We start from the raw sequence: 21,743 nt of genomic DNA, 5'->3' as shown, positions 1-21,743 counted from the left end.
CAGCTGTGGAGGAACTGATTGTCCGGGGAGTTTGACCATCCCACACCAAAAAGCCACACAAACAATTCAGACAACCCACAGCACTTCTGGCTCTGATACGGGAAACACGCAGTACCAGGGCAGCACCAGTGACAGCCCTGACCAAGCAATTCCAGCTAGGTGAGGTGCAAGGAGGATTTGCTAAGGCAAATTCCACAGGTCTCCTTTTCTTGCCTAGGCCAGACTCTACTGAAAGCATCTCTCAAATACATAAGCATTACATGTAAGCATGCACATTTTAGTATTTTACTGTTTGTGTAGCCACACAAAACAAGACCTGTGGAATGATCTCACAAAAAGCACAAGAATGCCCTCAGGCTTTTGCAGCTTGTTTTCTTTCCACGTGGGATCTGCAAAGGTTACTTGATCTAAACATAGTCACACACAGAACCAAACAGGAGAAGAGCTGGAGAAAAGAAAGGGAAACTTCCCACTGGTCCAGAAACCTCCTAAATTAGAGCAGTAACCCAAAGCTGCAACAGGAGGCCACGGTTTCCCATGTACTAAATTCACCATCAGCAAACAGCACTGGGTTTAAGCTGTACAGTGTAAAACAACAAGGCTTGTTGCACAGCTTCTTCAAAGCCTTAAAAAAGCTAAGCTACCCTTTGAGATATTGCTGCTACTTGGGATTAGGAATACCTCAGTACTCAGCAATTCATGCAGCTGCAGCCTGATGAACGTAAGCTGAGCTTTAGTCAGGTCGCTCCCGCTCAACCCTGACAAGTCATCTATTTTCCTCCAAGCTGTTACGCACCAATAGCTGAGTAATTGAAGAACTGTGAGATAACATGAATTAGGGCAAAGATTTAAGAGCCAGGGGCGATTCAGCACTTCAATTAGAACCAAAAGAGCTCAATTTTTGGAAGGTGCTTAATAACAAGACCGCAAACTTCAAAACAGATGTAGGAAGATGCTTTTACCCACACTGTTACAAGGCCATGACTCTGACAGTCCACCTTGGGGCACAGAGCAAGAACAGACTTGGATTTCTGGAAGCTTTGATACGGCTGCAAGTTTATCTCATTGCATTATGTTATTTGTAGATACCAGGCACAATGGGGCTCTTAGCACAGCTAGTGTTATCTATGAGGCTGATCTCTGGCAAGTGTTAGTTGGATCTGCTGAGGCCCTTCCTGGTTCAAAGCCAGAGAGCAGCTATTGGATTCTGACCTGTTTACAGAAGTTCATCTACAAAACTGTGTTTCAATTCCTCATTTACCAGCACTCTTCAGTCACGTGAATCATCAAGATGCTCACAGAACACCTGACATGTTCAAGAGTTCTGAGAGGACACTCAATTGCACTAACTTGCTCATTATGAGAGCAGGAGCTCTATCAATTGCTGAGCATCGTACCCTACATTCACTGGGTGGTAGTACATCAGGAAAGAGTCGTTCCACACCTCAAATTACCTACCAGAGATGAAAAAGCAGCAATTACTTGAATACTTCAATGGTTATCTGATCAGCTGGATGACTTAAAGAACAACATTATAGGTCAGATCTTCCAGAATCACAAATTAGCAAACACTGTATTATGACTTCAGGCTTTAAATCGTAGCTTGGTCATTAAAATAGATTACTTTAAAGAGCAAGAAAGTAAAGCAGAATTGTAAAGGCAACACAGCCAAGGGTTTCAAAATTCAAACAAGTTATTCCAGAGCATTTCTACAGCCTGCTATGGGCAGCTTCTGTCAGCACTGCTACAACAAGTAGCTGCACAAATCACTGCAGCCAGGAAATCTAGGCTTCTGATGAACACAGCAACATCATAACAGATGTTTTAAGCCACATAAAAGAGCAGAAAAGCACCATTTAGGGATGATGGTTTTTTCTTATGTAACAAGAGAGGGACCTAGACTTGCAGCAACAAACAGCAAGAAATCAGCAGCTCTTTGCTCAGCGATCTACTCAACTTCAAATAAACGTGAAACAGAACAGGAGAAGGAAGATTTAATGTTTCAGTGTCAATCAGCTGCTAAGGGCAGCTAGTAACAAAACTGAAATATGAGTAGTGATTTTAATTCAGTGTAAAGGAGAGCAAAGCTTATTAAACATACATCTCATCCAACTATACCTTTCATTTTCCCACTTTGCACAATCTAAATAAAGTTCTCAGGAACTTTTTCAGTCTCCTAAATGTAATGAAGAAGTCCCAAAGGCCCAGTTCACAAGTAGACCAAAACAGACAACAAGGGAATAAGAGCAGAAGGAGATCTATAAGCTATGGACAGTTCAGTCAGAATGACTGCAACATACAGCTTAACATCTAGTGGGTTTCCTCATGCCTACAACACAGCACAAGATTGCATTTACACTGTTTTAACTCATATAGAGAAGTCCTGTGCAGTATAAATGCTCTGCAGCCAGCTGTGGTCCTGAGATGTGCCAGGTGAAGCTCCTCCAAAGCTTCCACCATGATCTGTGCTCAGCACATGGGGTGTTCTTCCAGCAGCCATTCTGAGTTGGACTGACAAGGTACAAAAATAAAAGCCAACCAACGGTGTAACGTTGTAATTAGTCAATACTGCTGAAAAAGAGTCCTTAGCAACCTATGAGGACGTGAACAAAACTAAAAGCTTCGTTACAGTTAGTAAAAAGAGGAGTCCTAAGAGTTAATCTTCACCTACACTGTGTCTTTGTTTCCAGGGCTTTTCATGGGTGGATTGTTTTCAAAAATCCCTTTCTTGTACAGAAGAAAAATGTTAAGTGGTTAGAAAATGAAATAGAAGTAGTCAGGTTATCTCAAACAGCAAGATTGGTTGTTTTTATTAAAAATGTACCTTGGCCAGAATATGAGTCAGGTTCTGTATAGCTCAAATTCACCTCTTGTATTCCTGGAATAATACAATTCCATTTGTTCTCCAAAGATTTTTCTCCTTTGCAGGAAAAGCATCATTAAACAATGTATTCCTTAAGTCAAAATACGTAACAGTGTTCCTTCTTTTCTGAGGTACAAAGTTCTAAAGATTCCCAAAAAAGCCTATTTCACACCACTGTAAAGGCAGGAGAGATCTGACAATTACAGGCAAGAAACGTAATTCCAGCTCTGATAAACAGCCCACCCAAGGCACTTCCTAAAGTTTAGAGTGGTTGGAAAACATCCATCAGAAAAGAAACTGAAGCATTACTACATCAAACAATTATACTGCAGGGCAAGAAACACAGTGAGAAGTCAGGTGGCAGTGATGTCTCTCACGTTCCTCACAAAGAGCCTATTCAAGTCATGTTGATCCATGGGTTCTGACACCCCCAAAATAGTACATACATCATTGTTCTTACTGATAATGACGTACATCCTTAATCTTCATGAAAGTGAATTATAGAAGAAAAAAAAAAGGGAAGCAAATTATCCAAAAATAAGTCTGAATGTGCAAAAAGCTGAAGCTTTCATAATGACGACTAGGAAATTAACACAGTGAAACTCTGAACTGTAACTAGAAAACTGCACGACCTAAGTGAAGGATCTAGAGAAGATATAAAAAAAGACATCTTTCTCCCTGGGCATGCAGCCTTCATACCCCTAAAGTTATTAAAGCTTCCAGAAAGTCGCTTCTAGTTTTGCCAACCGATACCTCTTTTTTTTGTTGTGCCTTTTAAGCTTTTTTCTTGTTGGCACAGAGCACTCTGCATAAGGAAAGATTCATGCATCCAGACATGCTCTCAAATGATAGATGATATACCATCAGAAAAAAAGACAAATTATTGCATTTCATGAACATGCAGGTAGAAGGTTTGTCACTATCTGGGGCATGTTACAACTCTTCTTTGGAACACACTACAGTTAGATGAGAGGAAAAACATTTTCTAAGGGAGCTGGAGTGAACTTGGAGCACTGGAGATTAACTTGACCTTCGCACTGTAAACTTACAAGAGATACAACAGAAAAAAGCGTTTGCAAATTGCAGGGCTACCACCTCACAAGCCACATATACTATTAAAAAGCCACTGAATTGGTCAAAGAACACTTTGGTGACTTCATTGATTGCTCAGCTAGAAGTCCCAGGACACTGAAGAGCTCCATCTCACCGACAAGTTCTGTGATGTCTCTCAAAAGGAAGCAGAAGCAATAGTTCTAACATCAACTTAATGACTTCCTTAGAACAGTAGAGGTCTTCTAGAAGCCAACACATGAGCTGCCCATGGCTCAAAGAGGCCTTCCAAGCACCAGCACACTTTTTGCAGGACATTTTAGGACATATCCAGAGGATAATCACTTATCCACTACAGTTTCTCACTTTGCACTGTGCAAAGTTGCTACATTTAATATGGCTTCCATTGGAAACATCCGGTCTCAAAGCAACTTGTGTGCCAGTACACTGGTGTCCATATGGGGCTGACAGGATAAATCCAGTGACACAGTTGACAACTACAACAACTACAAATGCATCTAGCCAAAGCTTGAATAAAGCAGAGGTTTTCCTGTAAATTAAACAGTCTAATTGTTTCCAACACTTCTGTACAGACATTCGATGTATCAGGAAGGCAATTTTTAAGCCTTTTCTTGCTGGCAGCATCAAATAGTTCAGTATAAGAATGAGAAGACAAAGCTCCATTAGTCTTAGAAGGAAGTTGTTTCTCATGGTGAATATTGTAAGAATATCATAGACAGCAGTCTAGCCCCATTAATGAAATCTTTCCTACTTTATTACTGGAAGCTTGTTCTCAGAGAAAACAAATGAGAGAAGCTCTAGTTTGGAAAGAAACATATTGATTCCATTTGACCTATCCAGATACTATTCTTCCAAAGGGTTTCTTCTATTAACAATTCTAGATTTAAAGCTGCAGCAACCCTAGCTATCCCAGCTACTCTAACAACAAGGTATCAGTGCCACGTCTTAAGCTCTGATCCTGATAAGAAAGAAGTCTTTTCTCTCAGGAAGGTTATTGGATTTATTACTCTTTCTTCCCCACGACACCTGTTGAAAGAGTTTCAGTTCCCATTTTTCAGAAAGTCTGAATGCCTTCACTTTGTTTTGTTTTGTAATTGAGAGAATCATTGTACCAACATCAGAGCACACTGTGCAGAAAAAAAAATTGGGACACGGCATTTGCTTTTCTGGGGTAACTTAGCTACAAAGACTTCTTTCCCTTGTTTCTTTTCCATGACCCTCAGGCTCCTTTTTTTTTTGCCTCCAGCAACAGAGATACTTAAGTCAGCATTATAGTTCTTACACTCATTTTCTCTTCTGCAGTTCGACCCTACTCTGTGTTTGTACCAAACAGGACAGTGTGTGTGGTCACAGGACAAAATAGATCAAGGAAAATTCAGGTTAAGAGCATTTTCGCACTCCTTTTTTCCAAGCAGATCAAATTCCTGACTTAGTACATGACCCAGCTGCACACACAGCCATCACAGCCAAGGTACAAAGAGGAAACTGCTTAATATTGGCTCTACAAATACACTGCAGTAAGGAGAAGAGGGGATGTTTATTAGTTATTCTCCTAGCAACGCCCAAGCCCGTATTATTTCACAGACAAACATCAACAGAATCTATTATCTATGCAGACAATGAGTTTACACTTTTTAAAGCTAAGAAATTCTCTAGTTAACAACAATTATGCAAATACCATTGCTCTGTTAAGACTATTGTGCAGTATGGAGCTGCAGCTAGCAAACCTTTCACTGCAAAGCAAAACATTAGGAGAAAGGACATGGACTGTATCAAAGACAGACTGTATCTAAGCAATATCAAGGGAGAAATGTTTCTTTAAGAGCAGACTGGAAGGCTCATGCTGCTCAGAAAAGCAGTGCTGGGAAGCAGCTCAACTTAGACATGTTTCTGCAGATGCTGTCTTATTTCCATGCTATCAAGTAAGCATACAGTCAAAGTGTCCACGTTCACAACAATTTTAGATGTTACAGGAGTGTCTGTTGACTGTGCACCAGTGAAGAGGACCAAACAACACAGCAAAGGGGATCACAAGTTAAGGTAACAGTGGTGGATGAAGCAGCAGCATTGAGAGCTTTGTGGAACACAGAGGAGCAGCAAGCTCACCTAACATGGGATAAAACTTTCACCAGCTACTTGAAATCGAGAAAATGAAACCCCAAACTGTCTGGCAGGGAAGGAAAGAGAAGAACCAAAATTAGGAAAACTTGCCAAGATACTGGAAAGAAGCAGAACTGTCCTTAATTGAGGATGCTTGATTACTTCTTGCTACTAAAAAAACCCAAAAACCTCCCTACGAGACATTAGCATTTTACAAAGTGAACATTATTTTTTGCTATGTCAGAAACAAAGCCAAAGACAACTTCAGTATTCAGAGTTCCAGATACCACCACCCTGCCAAGCAGAAAGTTCCACGATCCTCCCAAAGGGTGACAAACCCACTTTTACAGAAGCCCTCTTTGGATTCAACAGGGAAGAGAAATGCTACAGCATGGAAGTGTACCATCACAGAAGCACTCAAAAAAGAAATAAAAAGCAGCATCTTGTTATTATGAGAGTAGCTGGCACCCTGAAAAAAAAATAAAAAGGCCTGATATATCTTGGAGCAGCAGGTACAATACCTGGCACTGGCCTATCTTCACTGGCAAAGCACACCACCCTGGCTAGGCCTACATCAAGAATTACACACAGTTAAAGAATGCAACAACATCCATCTCAGACTGCCATGAGACATGCTCAAAATAGGGATGCTTTTTAGCTACTTTTATTCCAAAACAGGTTGATCTTAAATTCCTCCCCTTTAAACAAGAGTTAATATTCTTCCAAGTAGCTTCCAAGCTGAACTCATATGTATATAAATGACATATACTTACATGTGTATATACACATATATACACTATTGGCTGAGAAAAACCAAAAGGTATGGTCATAACTTAAAGTAAGTGACAGAAACCAGTGAGCTGTGCCTTTTCAGTATTTCAGACGGGGGGAGGCTGTATGTGTTCCATGCCAAGAGGAAAAAGAAAATGAGATTTTTTGAAGTGTCTGACGATGCAGTAACTGCAGGCACTTGTGAACAAGTACCTTCTTCTTCCATACAACATTACTGTTTGCTGGCTGACAGCAGCACCCAAACTGTTTGCAATTTTTAAGTTTTACTATGTTCTGAGGCTTTTGCTTAACTGTTTTTAAAGATAGATTTGATACACTCAGCATGCAACACAGGCCAAACAACTGGACAAAACGAAGTCCTTCAGGTAAGCATACCTTTAACAGTTTTCACAAAAACTTGTTTTTCTTTACTGGGATCTTTTTCCTCTATTAGTATTCCATGGAAAATGCGCCCAAATGTGCCTATGAAGAGAACATAAAATTAGTAAGCATTGTATGTTTAAAACACACTGATAATGGTGACAGAATTAAACACCCATTGAAAACCCACTACCTGCCACAGCAGAAAGCTAGGAATAATGGAAAGTAAAGTTTAAGCCCTGAATGCCCCAGTGAATCAACAAGAGTACCGACAACAAATAACCACCTTCCATCAGCAGGAGTTGGATTCAGAGCTCTACACAGCAAAGACTGAAAGCTCTAGTTAACTTCAGAGAAAAACATAAAAAAGACAAGCAAAAATGAAACAATGACAGCAACAGAATCTGGTTAACTAATTTAAGTATTGACATTGATAGCTGGTTTATTTGTGGCAGTTCACAGCCTGTGCCAAAACTTCTAGCTCCATCTTTTCTGCATACAGTCAAGCCAGGAATTCCCCAGGCAAAACATTGCTCAATTATACCTTTTTTCTTTTTAATGTACACAGAGAAGTAGAGCATTCAACAAAGCAGTACCTACACAGTACAGTTTGTGAATACAGTATTACATTATGAAAATGTGATAGGCTTTCTTCAAAGATTTATTTTGGTTTTACTTTTTCTGGCTTTTTTTACCCCAGTCTTCAAAATTTTTCCACTCGTGTATTTTAACAAGGTTATTTCAAGAAGAACCATACTGAACAGCTGCACATTACATATCCCAGCATAAAGTTCAACTCTTACCTGATTCCTCAGTACTCAACAGGATGATTGCAATTTGTTTTTTCCTTATCATCTACCACGAGACTGCATATAAACTTTGTGAGATGTTATGATCCCACTTGGCAGGCATCAGATGGCTCTGAACATTACAGCTACAGGCAAGAGACACTATAAAGAAGCACAGCCTTCAACACCTTTATCAATGACCTGCATAATGGGACTGAATGCACTCTCAGCAAGTTTGCTGATGACACCAAGCAGAGTGGTGCAGTTGATACAACCAAAGGATGGGATGCCATCCAAAGGGATCTGGACAGGCTTGAAAATTTGGCCCACAAGAACTTCATGAGGTTGAACAAGGCCAAGCACAAGGTGCTGCAATTGGTTTGGGGCAACCCCAGATACAGGAAAGAAGCAATATAGCACCCATTTTTTTAAGAAGGGTAGAAAGGATGATTCAGGGAACTACAGACCCATTAGTCTCACCTCAGTGTCAGAGAAGATCATGAAGCAGACCCTCCTGGAAGCTATGCTAAGACATACGGAAGAGGAGATGAAATGGAACAAGCAGCATGGCTTCTCCAAGGATAGGTCCTACCTGACCAACCTTGTTGCTTTTCATGATTGCATAACTGTATCTGTGGACACGTGAAGATCCACTGACATCATCTATCTGGGCTTCTATAAGGCCTTTGACACAATCCCTGTAACAGCCTTCCCTCTGAACTGGAAAGATATGGATTGATGGGTGCACTGTTTGATGTACGAGAGACTGGTTACAAGATCACACCCAGAGAGTGGTGGTCAATGTTTGGATGGAGATCAGGGACAAGTGGTGTCCCTCAGGGGTCAACACTAGGAGTGGTGCTCTTTAACATCTTCATCAGTGACATCAACAGTGGCATCAAGTGCACTCTCAGCAGTGTGTGGATGGTGCCAAGCAGAGTGATGTGGTCAGTGTGCCCGAGGGATGAGATGCCATTCAGAGAGACCTAGGCAGGCTGAGCTGCTGGCCCAGGTGAACCTCATTAGTTTCAGCAAATCCAAGCGCAAGATCTGCATCTGCATTGTAGCAATTTCTGCTAGTAGTACAGGTTGGGAGATGTAAGGATGGAGCACAGTCCTTCTGAAAAGCACTTGAGGTTAAAAGAGGGGAGTTTAGATTGGACATAAGAAAGAATTTACTATTATTATTATTTTTATAATAAGGGTGATGAGGCATTGGAGCAGGTTGCTTAGGGAGGTTGTGGATGTCCCATCATTTAAGAATTTGAGGTCAGGCTGAATGGAGCTCTGAGCAACCTGGTATAGCTGTAGGTGTCCCTGTTCAGTGAAGGGAAGTTGAGCTAGATGACCTCTAAAGAAAGGATGCAGACCATTGGAGCAGGTCCAAAGGAAAGCCACGAGGATGATCAGAGGGCTGGATGCACCACACCTATGAAGAAAGGTTGAGAAAGCTGGGGGCATTCAGCTTGGAGAAGAGAAGGCTCTGGGAAGATCTCATTGCAGCCACATCTCTTGAATAAGTTCAAGGCCAGGTTGGTGGGAGCCCTGGGCAACACAAGCTGGTGGGCAGCACCTCTGCCCATGGCGGGGGATTGGAACTGGGTAGGTTGTTGAGCTCCTTCCAAACAGATCCATTCTACAGTTCTATGATCCAAAACACATCCTCCACACGTAAGTACATTTTTGCACAACCACTGGACTTGACTGGACTTGAGAACAAAGCTATCAGCTTGAAGATTAAAGCCATACATCAAATCAGAACGTTTGGCAACCTCACGCTGTTTTCCAGATGGGGATGTAAAGCACTCTGCAGTTCTGCCTCTAAAAGACCACTATCCTCAATGTGTAGCTTAGGAAAATTTGGTTTCTTATCAAGCTATGGGGATGCAGACTAAAGTTGCAGTACTAACCATTAGTGACAAAAATCTAAATATTTAAGTCCATTTTCTAAATTCAATATAAAGTAAAAACAATTATTGTTGTAAATGAACACTTCTGAAATGAAAATTAAGCTACGAAAGAAACTGTAGTCTATTTTTTTCCATAGCAGAAATGTTAATTTTGCATTTGACAAGATTTCCATATTAGCTATTAAATGGAGACTGACTGAATTTAGATGACAGAGAAGCTTTTTCCCCCCTTAAGTTCTCCTGCAATAACTTTGCAGTTGAGTTACTTAACCACTTACAGCCTCAGCTGATTACCTCACTCCCCAGCCATCTCACCCTTTCATTTATTTTTCTTTTTAAGTGACCAGATTATTAACACAGACAATTATTTACTCTGCATAATTAGTCGCTCCCATGTTCTAATGCATTTTAGAAGTCGCTTCCCCACACCCCAAATGCAAACATCATCCATCATTCTTTACCTCCACAAGAGTTATAAAGATCAGCAACATCACCAATGATTAATTTCAGAAAAATCTTGCAAAGAAAATCACATACACATATATACAAACACCACATTGTAACCAACAAGCGTCCCGAGGGCTGTAAATACCTTCCTGGAGCACATCTTTTAGAGTTATCCTCTCCCTGGAGATGGCTATATCCTTCACTTTAGCTTTTGCTTCCATTAGAGTGACACTTTTAAGATCATTCTTCTCTATCCGTAACGTAGGATAACCTGAGGAGCCAGCAGAGCCAAACAAACCAATATAAATACCCTTATTATAAGACCACAAGCACATTGCTTCACCTCAGCACCACCTACAGGTACAAAGACATGCAAGCAGTACTTAGGAAGATTATGTATAGTATTAAATAACAAAGAAATGCACGAGAGAAGCCAAACGTAGCAATCACACAAATCTATATGATGTTGTACAACTGAGACTCATTATTAACACCAAGTCAATAAAGCTCCTTCTTGCATACTGAAGCAGATTAACGTAACACTGCACTTCCCTCTCAGCAGGGAAATAAAGACTGAGGTTAGAAACTGCTGAAGACTTGCTGGAGTCAAGAAAACGCCTTACCCGGTACTGCATCAGGAGCACAACCAGAATCAGCAGTGCCCTCTTCTGGGCATGAGACACATCTAGCTAGATACACCAACATACTCAAAAAGGCCTGAGTGTTTTTGTAGCAAGACCTTGAATTACTAGAGAAAGTTTGAGAGTCACTTATATGATAAATTTTAAGTGTCACTGAGAACAAGGTTAATACAGCAGTGATAGGCCTAACAGCGTTCTTCCTGTTTAGTTTTTGCATCCAATTTTTTTCTCCTTACGCTCAGTTTCACTGTTCCCCACGTTACTGCTGGTATCCAACCCTCATCCCCAAAAAAGGCATTCTGAAACAACACATATTGAACACAGCAAGACAGTGAGTGCCACTGAGGTACAGCTGCTTCCACTCATCTCAGTGAAGAGCTCAGTTATCACTAAGGATGCAGTCACCTTCATGGCAAGTCTTTTGCAAGAGGCTCTTTAACAGGTTTCCAGGGATCGCACTAATTAGATGACACTGCTTAGAGAGCCAACCTAAAATCCCGAGGTTGACAGCACACCAACACCACGCTGTGCTTTGGGATGAGAAGTGGTGCACGAAAAGGCTAGCGGGTGAAAAGAGGGGCAGGCGGAACAGTAATTAGGAAAACCAGCTTAAGAATTATTTGCATGCTGTGGTCTCTTCCAAACTCCGTGGAAAATAAGTTTTTAATAGATGCGTTTGCCTCAATGCTTCTACCATATAACGTTTCCAGGCAGCTTTTTCCAAAACAGATGAACTCAGATGACAAAAATCTCTTCTGTTTAGGGAGATATTAGTTCAATTTAGAAGAAAGCCAAGACTTTACCAAAGCTGCAGGAGTTCAACTCTTGTTAAACATTTGCTCCCACACCTGGGGAGGAAACTGGGAAAAACGCTAGCACTGAATAGTAGTTAAAATACTCATACAGTACTCTACCATTGATTGGGATGGTTAATATCAATACTAAGTGCAGCCAGAAGGAAACAGAAGAGACTTTGGGCTCTTACTGCTTGCTAAGGAAAAAAAAAAAAAAAAAAAAGCCATAAATCACTATTTAGCTGGCTCAAAGAATAAATATTGCACTGTATAAAGGATAGATGTTGATATTCCTACTTACTAGATTGCTGAAAGAAAGTCTCTTCAGGTTATTTATACAAAAAACTTTTGTGCGTTACAGAATGAAGAATCATTGGCAGCAGATAACAAAAGAAGACACTTTCTTGAAAAGCTTGGTAATTCCTACTCTATTTAGAAAATTTAGAAAAACAATTAATTGAGATTAACAGAGTGTTCATTCCCCTGCCAGGCTCCCCCTATTTTTCCCTCACTTTATAACATACACCCTTACCTCACTTCAGATCTTTCAGAGCGGATTTTAGCAGTACTTTGAACCAACTCTGTCTGGTCTAAGTCCTGCTTTCTTTCAGTGTCCAGTCATGTAGATCCATATCCCACCTGAAGCACCAAAACTAGGCTGCACACCAATCCAGAGATCCCAGCCAACCAACAAACAAACCACAACAGAAGAAAATCAGCGTTTGGCTGGCTCTGCTCCCTGATTTGGTTAGCAGTCTAGCTGCCTAAGTGCCAGCACAAGGGAAAAGGGCAAATCACAGTCAGTCTAGCCTTCAATGAGACTGAATTGCCAGGGAATCACACATCTTCAAACCCTGATTGCAGGAAAGGTCCCTTCAATAGCATTATGCTGTATGAGACATCCTTCCACTAAGGCTGATGAACAGTAATTGCAGAAGTAAACACTCTCAGTAGATAACTAATACCTTCAGGAATCACAGAACTGACATAGAATGTAGCTAGTATCAGTTCCCAGATTGATCTATTACAGAGCATATAAAGCACTGTCACTTTACACTTTTTATTTCACTGTCTCCCATCTCCTTTAAAAAAAAAAGAAATAAAATCAAGACAAGCTATTTAAAAGAAAGCATGAACATGTCACCCTTGTTACACCATCACACTCATAAGATGACTCCAGCATCCCAGACCATATGCAGATTTCAATCTTGACTGTGAATGCCAGAAGTGGATAAAACCATACATCACGCAAACTCTGAAGAGAAACTGACAGCCAGGAGATTATTCCTGCTTTTCTGCCTTCCTTAATACAGAATCAGTGCAACCCATACTAACACTCCACTGCATCCAAGGCAGTCTGTGGCAGAGGCCTGTGATTGGATTAACACTTACTGGTTACTGGCGTTGCATTGTTGGGTGTGTCAGCTCTCAAGTACTGCGTGGTCTGCGTGGAGGGCTGGGATAAACCTTGGGAGCTGCTGCTGTCACTGATGCTGTTTTATAAAAACAAAATTGGACATGAACGTAACTGTGTGCTACTGCATTAAATTCAAAATCAACGTATCGAAGTTGAACACAGAAGATTTTCCAGATTGAACTTTGAAAATACTGCCTTTTGGAGTCTCACGCACACTGAACTGTATTTTGAGTAACTAAAAAAACACCTTAGCACTTCTGCCCCTCCACAGCTAATGACTTCTTCCTTATTTTCATGTAGACTATTTTTTGGTTTGCTTTCCCCACCTTTGAGAAGTGGAGATACACAAACTGACAAAGCATTTATTGCAAAAGACATTCTCCCATGCCAGAAACAACAGAACCATTACATTCCAGAGAAGACTCCTATGTCTTTACTTCTTGGTGCCAGCATCTCACTGAAGGCAATGCTAACTTACAAGAGTTTGCAGGGAGAGTAGAGCCAGAAAGGCACAGATCATTCACGTGGCAGCAGATAGGCACTAGTGATACCTAACAGGCTGCAAGAAAAAGTTCAGCATAGTGGTGCTTCCTACCTCCTGCATGAGAACAAACATCAAGACACTGTCCTGCAGTTCAGCCTGCACCCATTTATCTGCCTCAGATCTCTTTTGCAGATCAAAACATCAAGCCTGCTTTGCCATTTTTCACTGACTGTCCTTCTTTCCTCTTCCCACAAGCCCTTCAGTGAATTTTCTTGGCAACAGAAGGGCCATACCCACACACAGCGTTCAATTTAAGATGTGTTAAGATGCTTCCTGTCTTATCCACAGGACAAAATACTGTCAAAGAAGTTACTGCAGCTGTAATGGCCTCTCTTGCAGAATAGTAACATTTGCATTTGGGACTGCTACTGAGCACTGAGCTAGCAGTGCTGGCTATTCCTGTAGGATTTTCTGGACATATTTGCTGATGCCCTCAAGGATGATATGTTTGTGAAGCAGGACTTCCTTTTTCTTTCTTCTAAGATAAAATGGGTAAGAAGTGGCTTTTCTTTTTTAAATCATAACCTCAGATGTACCTACTAATGTATTTTTGTCCCCATTTCCTAACAGAAGCTGATACTCAATAGAAAATATCAGGCTTACTGTAAACAGAGACTTGTACTGACGTGGATTTTTTTCCCCTTATGCTACTCCAACACCTGCTGTTTTCCAGCTAGGAGTTCCAGCTTTTTTTTCCCCTGCACAAAGTCAAAAGCCAAAGCTCACAGTCTAACTACTCCACTTCCTTCAGAGTTTTTGAAAGAATATTCTCTACTGCTAGCAAAAAAAATGAGTGATACTAAGTTGCCATTTGAACTGTGTCTTCAAAGCTCCCCATTGTGATTCACTCTCCACTAAGTCCCCCAGGAAGCAGTGCTCTGACACAGCCACCACAGTCAACACTGATACAGCTTTTTCTCCTATCACTTTTCCTTCCCTGAAAACTCCTTTTGTAACCTGATCATTTACCAGCCAGACAGATCTCTCTGGCTGGCTTCTTGCTGCTGACAAGTCTGAAAAAAGAGCTGTTTTGAGCCTGTGGCAAGCTTAAGAAACATCTTTTTTTGGTCGGCTTTATTGTATTTTTAGGTTCAACTTGTATTTATTATCTTTGTCTTCTCACTCGCATGCAATCTCAGCTTTTTAAGGACTAATCCTTGCTTTTAACTACGCCCATTATTCTGCTGTTAAGCCATGCCAACTTTCTCTGGCACTTTTTAAAGCGCCTTTGATAGAAGGTATGTAAGCATTTGCTCTGAACTTTTAATACAATGTTCTCAAATAGTCCAATGCAGCCCATAAACTCAGCTGCCCATTTTTAACTTTTATTTAACAACCTCATTTTTATTAGCTCTGCCTTTTGAAATTAAGGGCAATAGCAGCAGGATTTGTTTTAATCTGTTGCTCCTGTGAGGTTACTAACCCTCACAATGAATCACCTTTGATTCAGATCCCCTTTGCAGAAATATTCTGAGCTTCTTATTCAAAACCAAATCAAAAGTTGTTTCTTCTCCCATGCATTCCTGGGCCCGTTGCTCCATCAGGCAGTCACTGATCATATATATTACTAGTGTGTAACTCTGAGGTTGAATTAAAACACTGAAGCAGTTTCTCAGCTAAGCATTTGCGGGCTCTTATTCACATTGTAAAAAATCAGTGGAAGAAAAGGCAATTTGATCACGCTGCTAGACTGAGGCACAGCCTCTCAAAACCTCTTAGAGGAACATATTTAAATATACCAGATTAAATGCTTTTCTTTTATGAAGCAAACAAAGCTGTGAGTCTTCCAATATTCCCTATTACTTAAAAATCTTCAGTAGACAGTTTAGGAACAAGTAAATTGAGGAAAGCTGGCAGGTCATTTGGTCAGATGATCTAGGACTGAGAAAAACTCTTCTGGTACCAATTCTATTTAGTACAGCTACTCCTCCAAAATCCAGGTGATATGGGAACACAGAAGTAGCAAAGGCTGAATGAAAAGCATCTGCCCAAGGCAGAGGACAGCCGCCTTGAAAGGCTGCATGCAAGAACCAAAACCATTCAAAAACCCTTTTGAAGATGGAAACTACCTACACACCCAACTGCTTTTCCAAAGTATTCAGTTTCAAAATTCCCAGGTCTTGCACAGTTGCACCTGATGCAGCTTGTTCAAATAGCCTCCAAGAGAGCTTCAGAATAATTCTTGGTGTTTATTCCCCACTCAGAAAAATCCCACTTAAAACATTGAAAAAGAGATGTGTGTGTCAACTGCATTGTCCCTGAGTTTGCATTACAAGGTTTTCTCCCCTGTGTGCCAATTTGGTTTAATTGAATTGAAAAATATATCTGGGAAAGAGAGATTTTCAGCTTTGTAACCAAACACTTGTAATTCCCAAACTTTACACCTATATCAAAGTGAACCACAACCCCCCACATCATCACCTGCAACTGCTGCCTTAATGCAGTACAGTACAACTACGTACTAGCTGCTGCTGCAGCTTAGCAGAAACTGCATGTTACTACAGCAAGTTTATATCTGAGGCCAGAAATCCCAAAAGTCTGCATAAATACATCCCCCCAAAAGCCCCTGAAAACTCTGAATACATACCTGTCGTCCAATTCTATCCTTTTCATACTGTGGAGATGCAAGACAGCTAGTATTATTGCCACCAGGAATATAACAGCACAGCACACGCCTACGCTGATGTAAAACACACGGGTAGAAGTGGTGGGAGCTGCATTTACAGGATCATCTGAAATGCAAAGGTGAAAAGCTTCTGAATCGGTCTCAAAAACACACACAAAAAAAAGCAACCACAGATATTCTGTTAGTTCCCAAAAAGCTGACACAGCAGGATGACAGAACTGCTTCGAGACTCATCCCAAGCATCCCCACCACCAGGGTCCAGCAGGTGAAGGGGCTGGCACAGAGACAGACAAGGCTGTCCCCTCAACTATGGGGCACTGAGGTTCCCTCCCTGCTGAGCAGGGACACGAGCCCAAGGGATGGAAGCAGGAGAAAGCGCATTTTATCAGTAGGGCTCCTGAGTAATTCTAGCCACTTCCAGTTTACAATCATGTTTTGTGCATAACAACGACCCTGGAAGAGACCATGAGTAGAGAAAGGGAAACTGAGCAACTATCCACTGCTTTCCAAAGCATTTTGGCAGACGTGTTTGTGTTTCTGCTGCCACAGAATGAGCACAGTCAGTCGATTCCATGCAGAAGGGGCACGAGAGTGAAGGAAACTAATTATCAGAAATGAATAGAAGTCAAAACTGCAAACCACACAGGTCCTGAGGTCAAGAGATTGATTAATGTGTAGTAAAACAGATCCCCAAAGATATGATTTAGAAAAAAGCTGCTGTGAGAATTTTCTTCCTCTTCACTAAAGCATATTCCCAGATAAACCCATCACCAGAAATCCCACTAAAATACTGGGTTTAGTAGAAGCAACTTGGGGGTTGTTTTCATAGGGAAAGCTGTGAAAACAAAGAATATCCCCAGTTTTTATTTTGTTTACACTTGGAGCAGGAGATACAATCAAGATTACTTACAGATAGCCTTGCTGCTGTTTTTGTCAGATGTTGGAGATTTTACCTCTGGTTCAAGCTCTAAACAGATGAGAGAAAGCCATTAAGCTTAATAAACATGTATTACTGCAGTCCTTCAAAGGAAATCAATTGCCTCATTTCAGGAAAAACAAATCTGCTTTTCCAAACAGACAAGCTGACTTAATGACTACAGTTACCTCCAGATTTCCATTTTAAAATGCCTAACCACTGCACAGTAGTAATTAAAAAAAAATAAATCACACTGCTTCAAGACACATGGGTCAGGAATTTCACCACTAACATGTGTCCACTGAGGCTATGTTTGAACCCACTGGATCTACTTACCCTTCTGCTTGTCCAAGAAAGTGCAAAGCAGCAGAGTAGAAAAGACAGGAACAGAATGACTGTATGTATGTACACTGAACAAAAACCCTACAGAATCGGCTCCTATAGGATACAATACTAATATCCTACAGGATAACAATTATTTTATTGATTGAATGTTCAGTGAATATTACTCAGATTTTAACACAACTTATCTATGAAGAAATTAAGGGGGGCAGCCCTGGGCACCTTGCCTTCTCAGCTGATGCTGCAATCATGAGTGTTTTAAAACTGAAGAATGGCAAAGGAAATGTCTACTTATTTATTGAAAAAAAGAACAAAAGCCACATGGACACGCTTGGCTACTTGTATGAAAACGGTTCTTTGGGAAGGGGATGAGTCTTCATTAAGCTTATTATTGGTCACTCTAATAATGGCAAGTGCAAATCAAGGGAAAGCAGGCTGCAGAGATCACTTCAGATGAACTCACTGAGGTTCCACATAGACCTGAGGCAAAGCAATGGATTTCTGTGAGTGCAAAGACCCAGACCCACATCCTCATTCCTGCTCCCAGCTGCAAACAGCCACCTCCTCCCCAGCACAGCCCCTGCCGACTCCTTAGGGAGCTGCTGCAGTTTGATCAACTTCACAAAAAAAGGAAGCCAGAAAAAAGAAAGATCTGAGAATTTTGCTTCTTTTTTGAACCTTCCAAGCACTTACTAGGAATGCCTTGAGCAAAACTACTAGCAAGTTCCCACATTGTGCTACCTTACACACTAAATTAAATTAGAAATCCCCAGATGCTCTACACCACTCAACACACAACTGTCAAAAAAAGCTACTGACATGATTATGAACCCACAGAAACGTGATCTTTGTTAGAATTACTTCTGAGGAATTGAGGAAGTGGCTCTATTTCACACACCCTGATAACAGTGTAGTGCTTATGGAAATCCCCTCAGCTCATTCAGCAGCTCAGAAAGGCAGGAATGTACAAAGAGACAAGACTTCCTCCACTTAGAACACCTGAAAAAGCACCTAGGAAATCACAAAGTGAAGAATTCCTATCCTTAAAAGAGGATCAGAAAGGCCTCCACTTACTCTATAAAGAAAGATGTTCTGAATTAAGGATAATTTTCTCACAACATGAATGCCAAGGAGCATGAGTGTGATGTGCTAAAAAGCCACATCTTCACACACATTTTGCATATGTGCATCCTTGGACATTTGGTGGACTCAATGCAGCACAATACTTGAGCAATTCATTCCTTCATCACCAATTCTTCCAACAGTCCACATTTTTTGTCTGGAAGCTGAATTATTACCATTCCCTCTGTAATCCACTCTTGTGGATTGCTACTTGTGTCCTTAATCCTTCCGATTCCCTTTATCTATCTAAAAACTGCTTAGTACTTGAAACAGTGCCTTACTTTTGTAGCACATTTTCCTTCGTTTGAAATTTAAAACTGTGATGTTTTTGGATGAGTTTATTGTCAAGTTGAGCTGCATTAATATTGTGACCTCGGAGTCGAGTCTGCCAGTGCAGGAGAGTTCAACACGAAACACTGCAAACAGACAACAAACAGACAGCACAGTCACATTTGAGCACATCTCAGACATCATGTGACAATCACAAAAGCCTAAGGGGTGTATTTTTCAATAAATTTAATTGTGTCATATTACAGTTCACAGTTTTCACTGTGACCACTAGCCATCCACTAACTCCAGAGCTGAAGCCCTCTCACAACTGAAAACTCATCACCCAAGACCAGAAAATTCCATTTTCCTCATTGCTTTTTCAGACAGTATGAAAGTGAGCTTCTTCCACAATAGTTAAGATTGAATGTTTCAGTCTGTGCAAGTCTGACTGCAATCCGAGCTTGAACTAATCTGACAGTATTTATTTTCTAGCTTACATACCAGAATTATTGATGCCAGCAGAGCAGACACAACAAGTCTGATTCCCTGGTGTCTGCCTCCACAAAGAAGTGGTAGAAGCCAACATCAAAATAAATACTTTATTCCCACAGAGCACAAGGCAGTGAGGAACTGTCACTGGGTCAGCAAGGCACCGTGATCATCTGCACACCTCCTGAAACACTTTCTATTAAAAACTCTGCACAGAAGACCTACTATGTACTCAAACAGTTTTCTCAGTTTTAAACCTACCATAAAAGCTTTCACATGTTAATAGCTCCCTACATCTTGACATTAGGTAACTGTAGGCTAGCAAAATTCAAAGGCACGGACTTTAAAGTTCATGCAACTGCTAATGACTATTGTTGAAAGGGAATAGGAAGCCTGTGTGTGTCATGTTTCCTTTTGAAGCAGATCTCTATCCTCCCCTAAACAAAGGAAAAGACATTTCTCTCACACCAGCAGTCACAGTGCCTAATACTCTTTCAGCAATGTTCTAACCGTTGCAGAAGACTTGTAAGCATATAATGTTTAACAGAAAAGGGTTAGAAAGCTCATGCTATCAGTACCAGCTCTACAGGAGGTGTGGGGTTAACATTTACCTGAGAGGGTGCGAGGAACTTCTCCTTGTAAGGAAATGTTGGCCTGGGGCATAGCCATAGCCATGGGATTATCTACCTGAAATCCCAGTTTATACTCAACCTGTAACAACAGTTTGGAGATTGGAGACACATAAGAAATCTTCAAAGCAGTAAGACAAAATGCTATATACTGTTTGATACTTTTTCCTCAAAATAAGAATAAATAAAATCCCATATCTTATTTCTGGGGAGGGGAAAGGAAGGGAATCCCAACAACCCCAAGCACCAGGGCATTCTGGGGACACCCAGCTGGGAAGCAGCCTGGAATTAAAGGGCCTAAGAGTCTTGGTAGACACCAAGATGCACACTGCTGATTGATGTTCTAGCAAGGTTGATGGTATTCTTGGCTGCATTCGGCAAAGTATACCAGTAGGTCAAAAAAAAAAAGGTGATCTTTTCACACTGCCCAGCACTGGTGAGACTGCACCTGGAGTACCACAGCTTGTACTGGGAGGCTCAGAACAAGAGAGACCTGGGCATATTGGAAAAAGTCCAACGCAGAGCCAGTAAGGTGCTAAAGGGCCTGGAGTACCTCTCCTGTGAGCAGAGACTGAGGAGCTGAGGTTCCTCAGCCTAAAGAAGAGGAGGCTCAGGGAGATCTCATCTATGTCCATAAATACCTTTAGGTAGGGTACAATGAGAACAGAGCTAGGCTCTCCTCAGCAGTGCCCAGTGACAGCACAAAAGGCACAGAGCACAAACTGCAACACCAGGAAACACTTCTGTGCTACATGGCGATATAGCACTGGCACAGGTTGTTCAGAGAGGTTGGGAGGGGTCTCCTCCTCAATGTTCAAAAGCTTCTGAACATGGTCCTGGGCACCCTGCTCTGGGTGGCCCTGACTGAGCAGAGGAGGAACCAAAGGACTTTCAGAGGTCCCTTCAACATCAACTAGAATGTGATCCTGTAAAAAAAATCCTATTCCAAATTCACAGGCAGTGACAAGGAGACTCAGGGCATGGAGAGCAATGCTTGTAGCTCCCAGCTGAACTTATAATGACGAGGAAACTCCCCCAGAGGTCCTGTTCAAACTGACTGCCTGTGAAAATGGAACGTGGTATGAAGCAGAAGGACATGATATGCAATAGCTTTCGTGGCTCAAAATTCATATCCTGTAAGAAGCTACACCTCAGCAAGAATACTGGCAGATGGAATAGTTAGAAACTGCATTAGTGAAGCTATTAAACATTACTGTTTTTATTTCAGTCATTCCTGTTTAAGAACAGAAGAATAATCATTGCTCAGGTTTAAAAAAAAAAAAAAGGTCTGGCAGAGACTAAACAGATCATTTCACCTACAAAAATAAATTAAGTAACTGGAAAGCCTTCACAAGGTAAAAGCATACGCAGTCTTTATGACAGCTGTTGCTGTATGCTCCAACTACAGTAATTAACTGAAATAAAAAGCCCCTTCCATTTAATTGAGGCTCAGTAATGACATACTAGATGCTAATTTTATAGATTCTCCTCATCTCCAGGAGTATGCTTTTAGGAAACTCTAAAATACAACTGTTCTACATTTGATTTCCAAAGGCTGAGGCCTCAGTTCATGGCTGCTGCTTCCGTGCGTTCAATTCACCACCAGAAGAGATGACACAGGC

General features: G+C 41.1%; 1 protein-coding gene across 2 annotated transcripts in view; it reads right to left on the bottom strand.

Moving 5' to 3' along the window:
- The window catches only part of RYK (receptor like tyrosine kinase), a 50,501-nt gene that overhangs the window by 13,544 nt on the left and 15,214 nt on the right, over positions 1–21,743 (bottom strand). The window contains exons 3-9 of one of the 2 annotated variants that reach the window (XM_052685986.1): positions 20,104–20,203; positions 19,015–19,149; positions 17,264–17,320; positions 16,315–16,459; positions 13,159–13,259; positions 10,477–10,611; positions 7,202–7,288 (exon numbers count right to left, since the gene is read on the bottom strand). In XM_052685986.1, the coding sequence (XP_052541946.1) occupies positions 7,202–7,288; positions 10,477–10,611; positions 13,159–13,259; positions 16,315–16,459; positions 17,264–17,320; positions 19,015–19,149; positions 20,104–20,203 (760 nt within the window). The remainder of the gene's footprint in view (positions 1–7,201; positions 7,289–10,476; positions 10,612–13,158; positions 13,260–16,314; positions 16,460–17,263; positions 17,321–19,014; positions 19,150–20,103; positions 20,204–21,743) is intronic. The other variant, XM_052685987.1, reaches the window with a different exon arrangement.

This window comes from Tympanuchus pallidicinctus, unplaced genomic scaffold, assembly GCF_026119805.1.
Source record: "Tympanuchus pallidicinctus isolate F22 unplaced genomic scaffold, pur_lepc_1.0 scaffold22, whole genome shotgun sequence".
Taxonomy (NCBI): Eukaryota; Metazoa; Chordata; class Aves; order Galliformes; family Phasianidae; genus Tympanuchus; species Tympanuchus pallidicinctus.
This window is presented reverse-complemented; position numbering and strand designations above follow the sequence as displayed.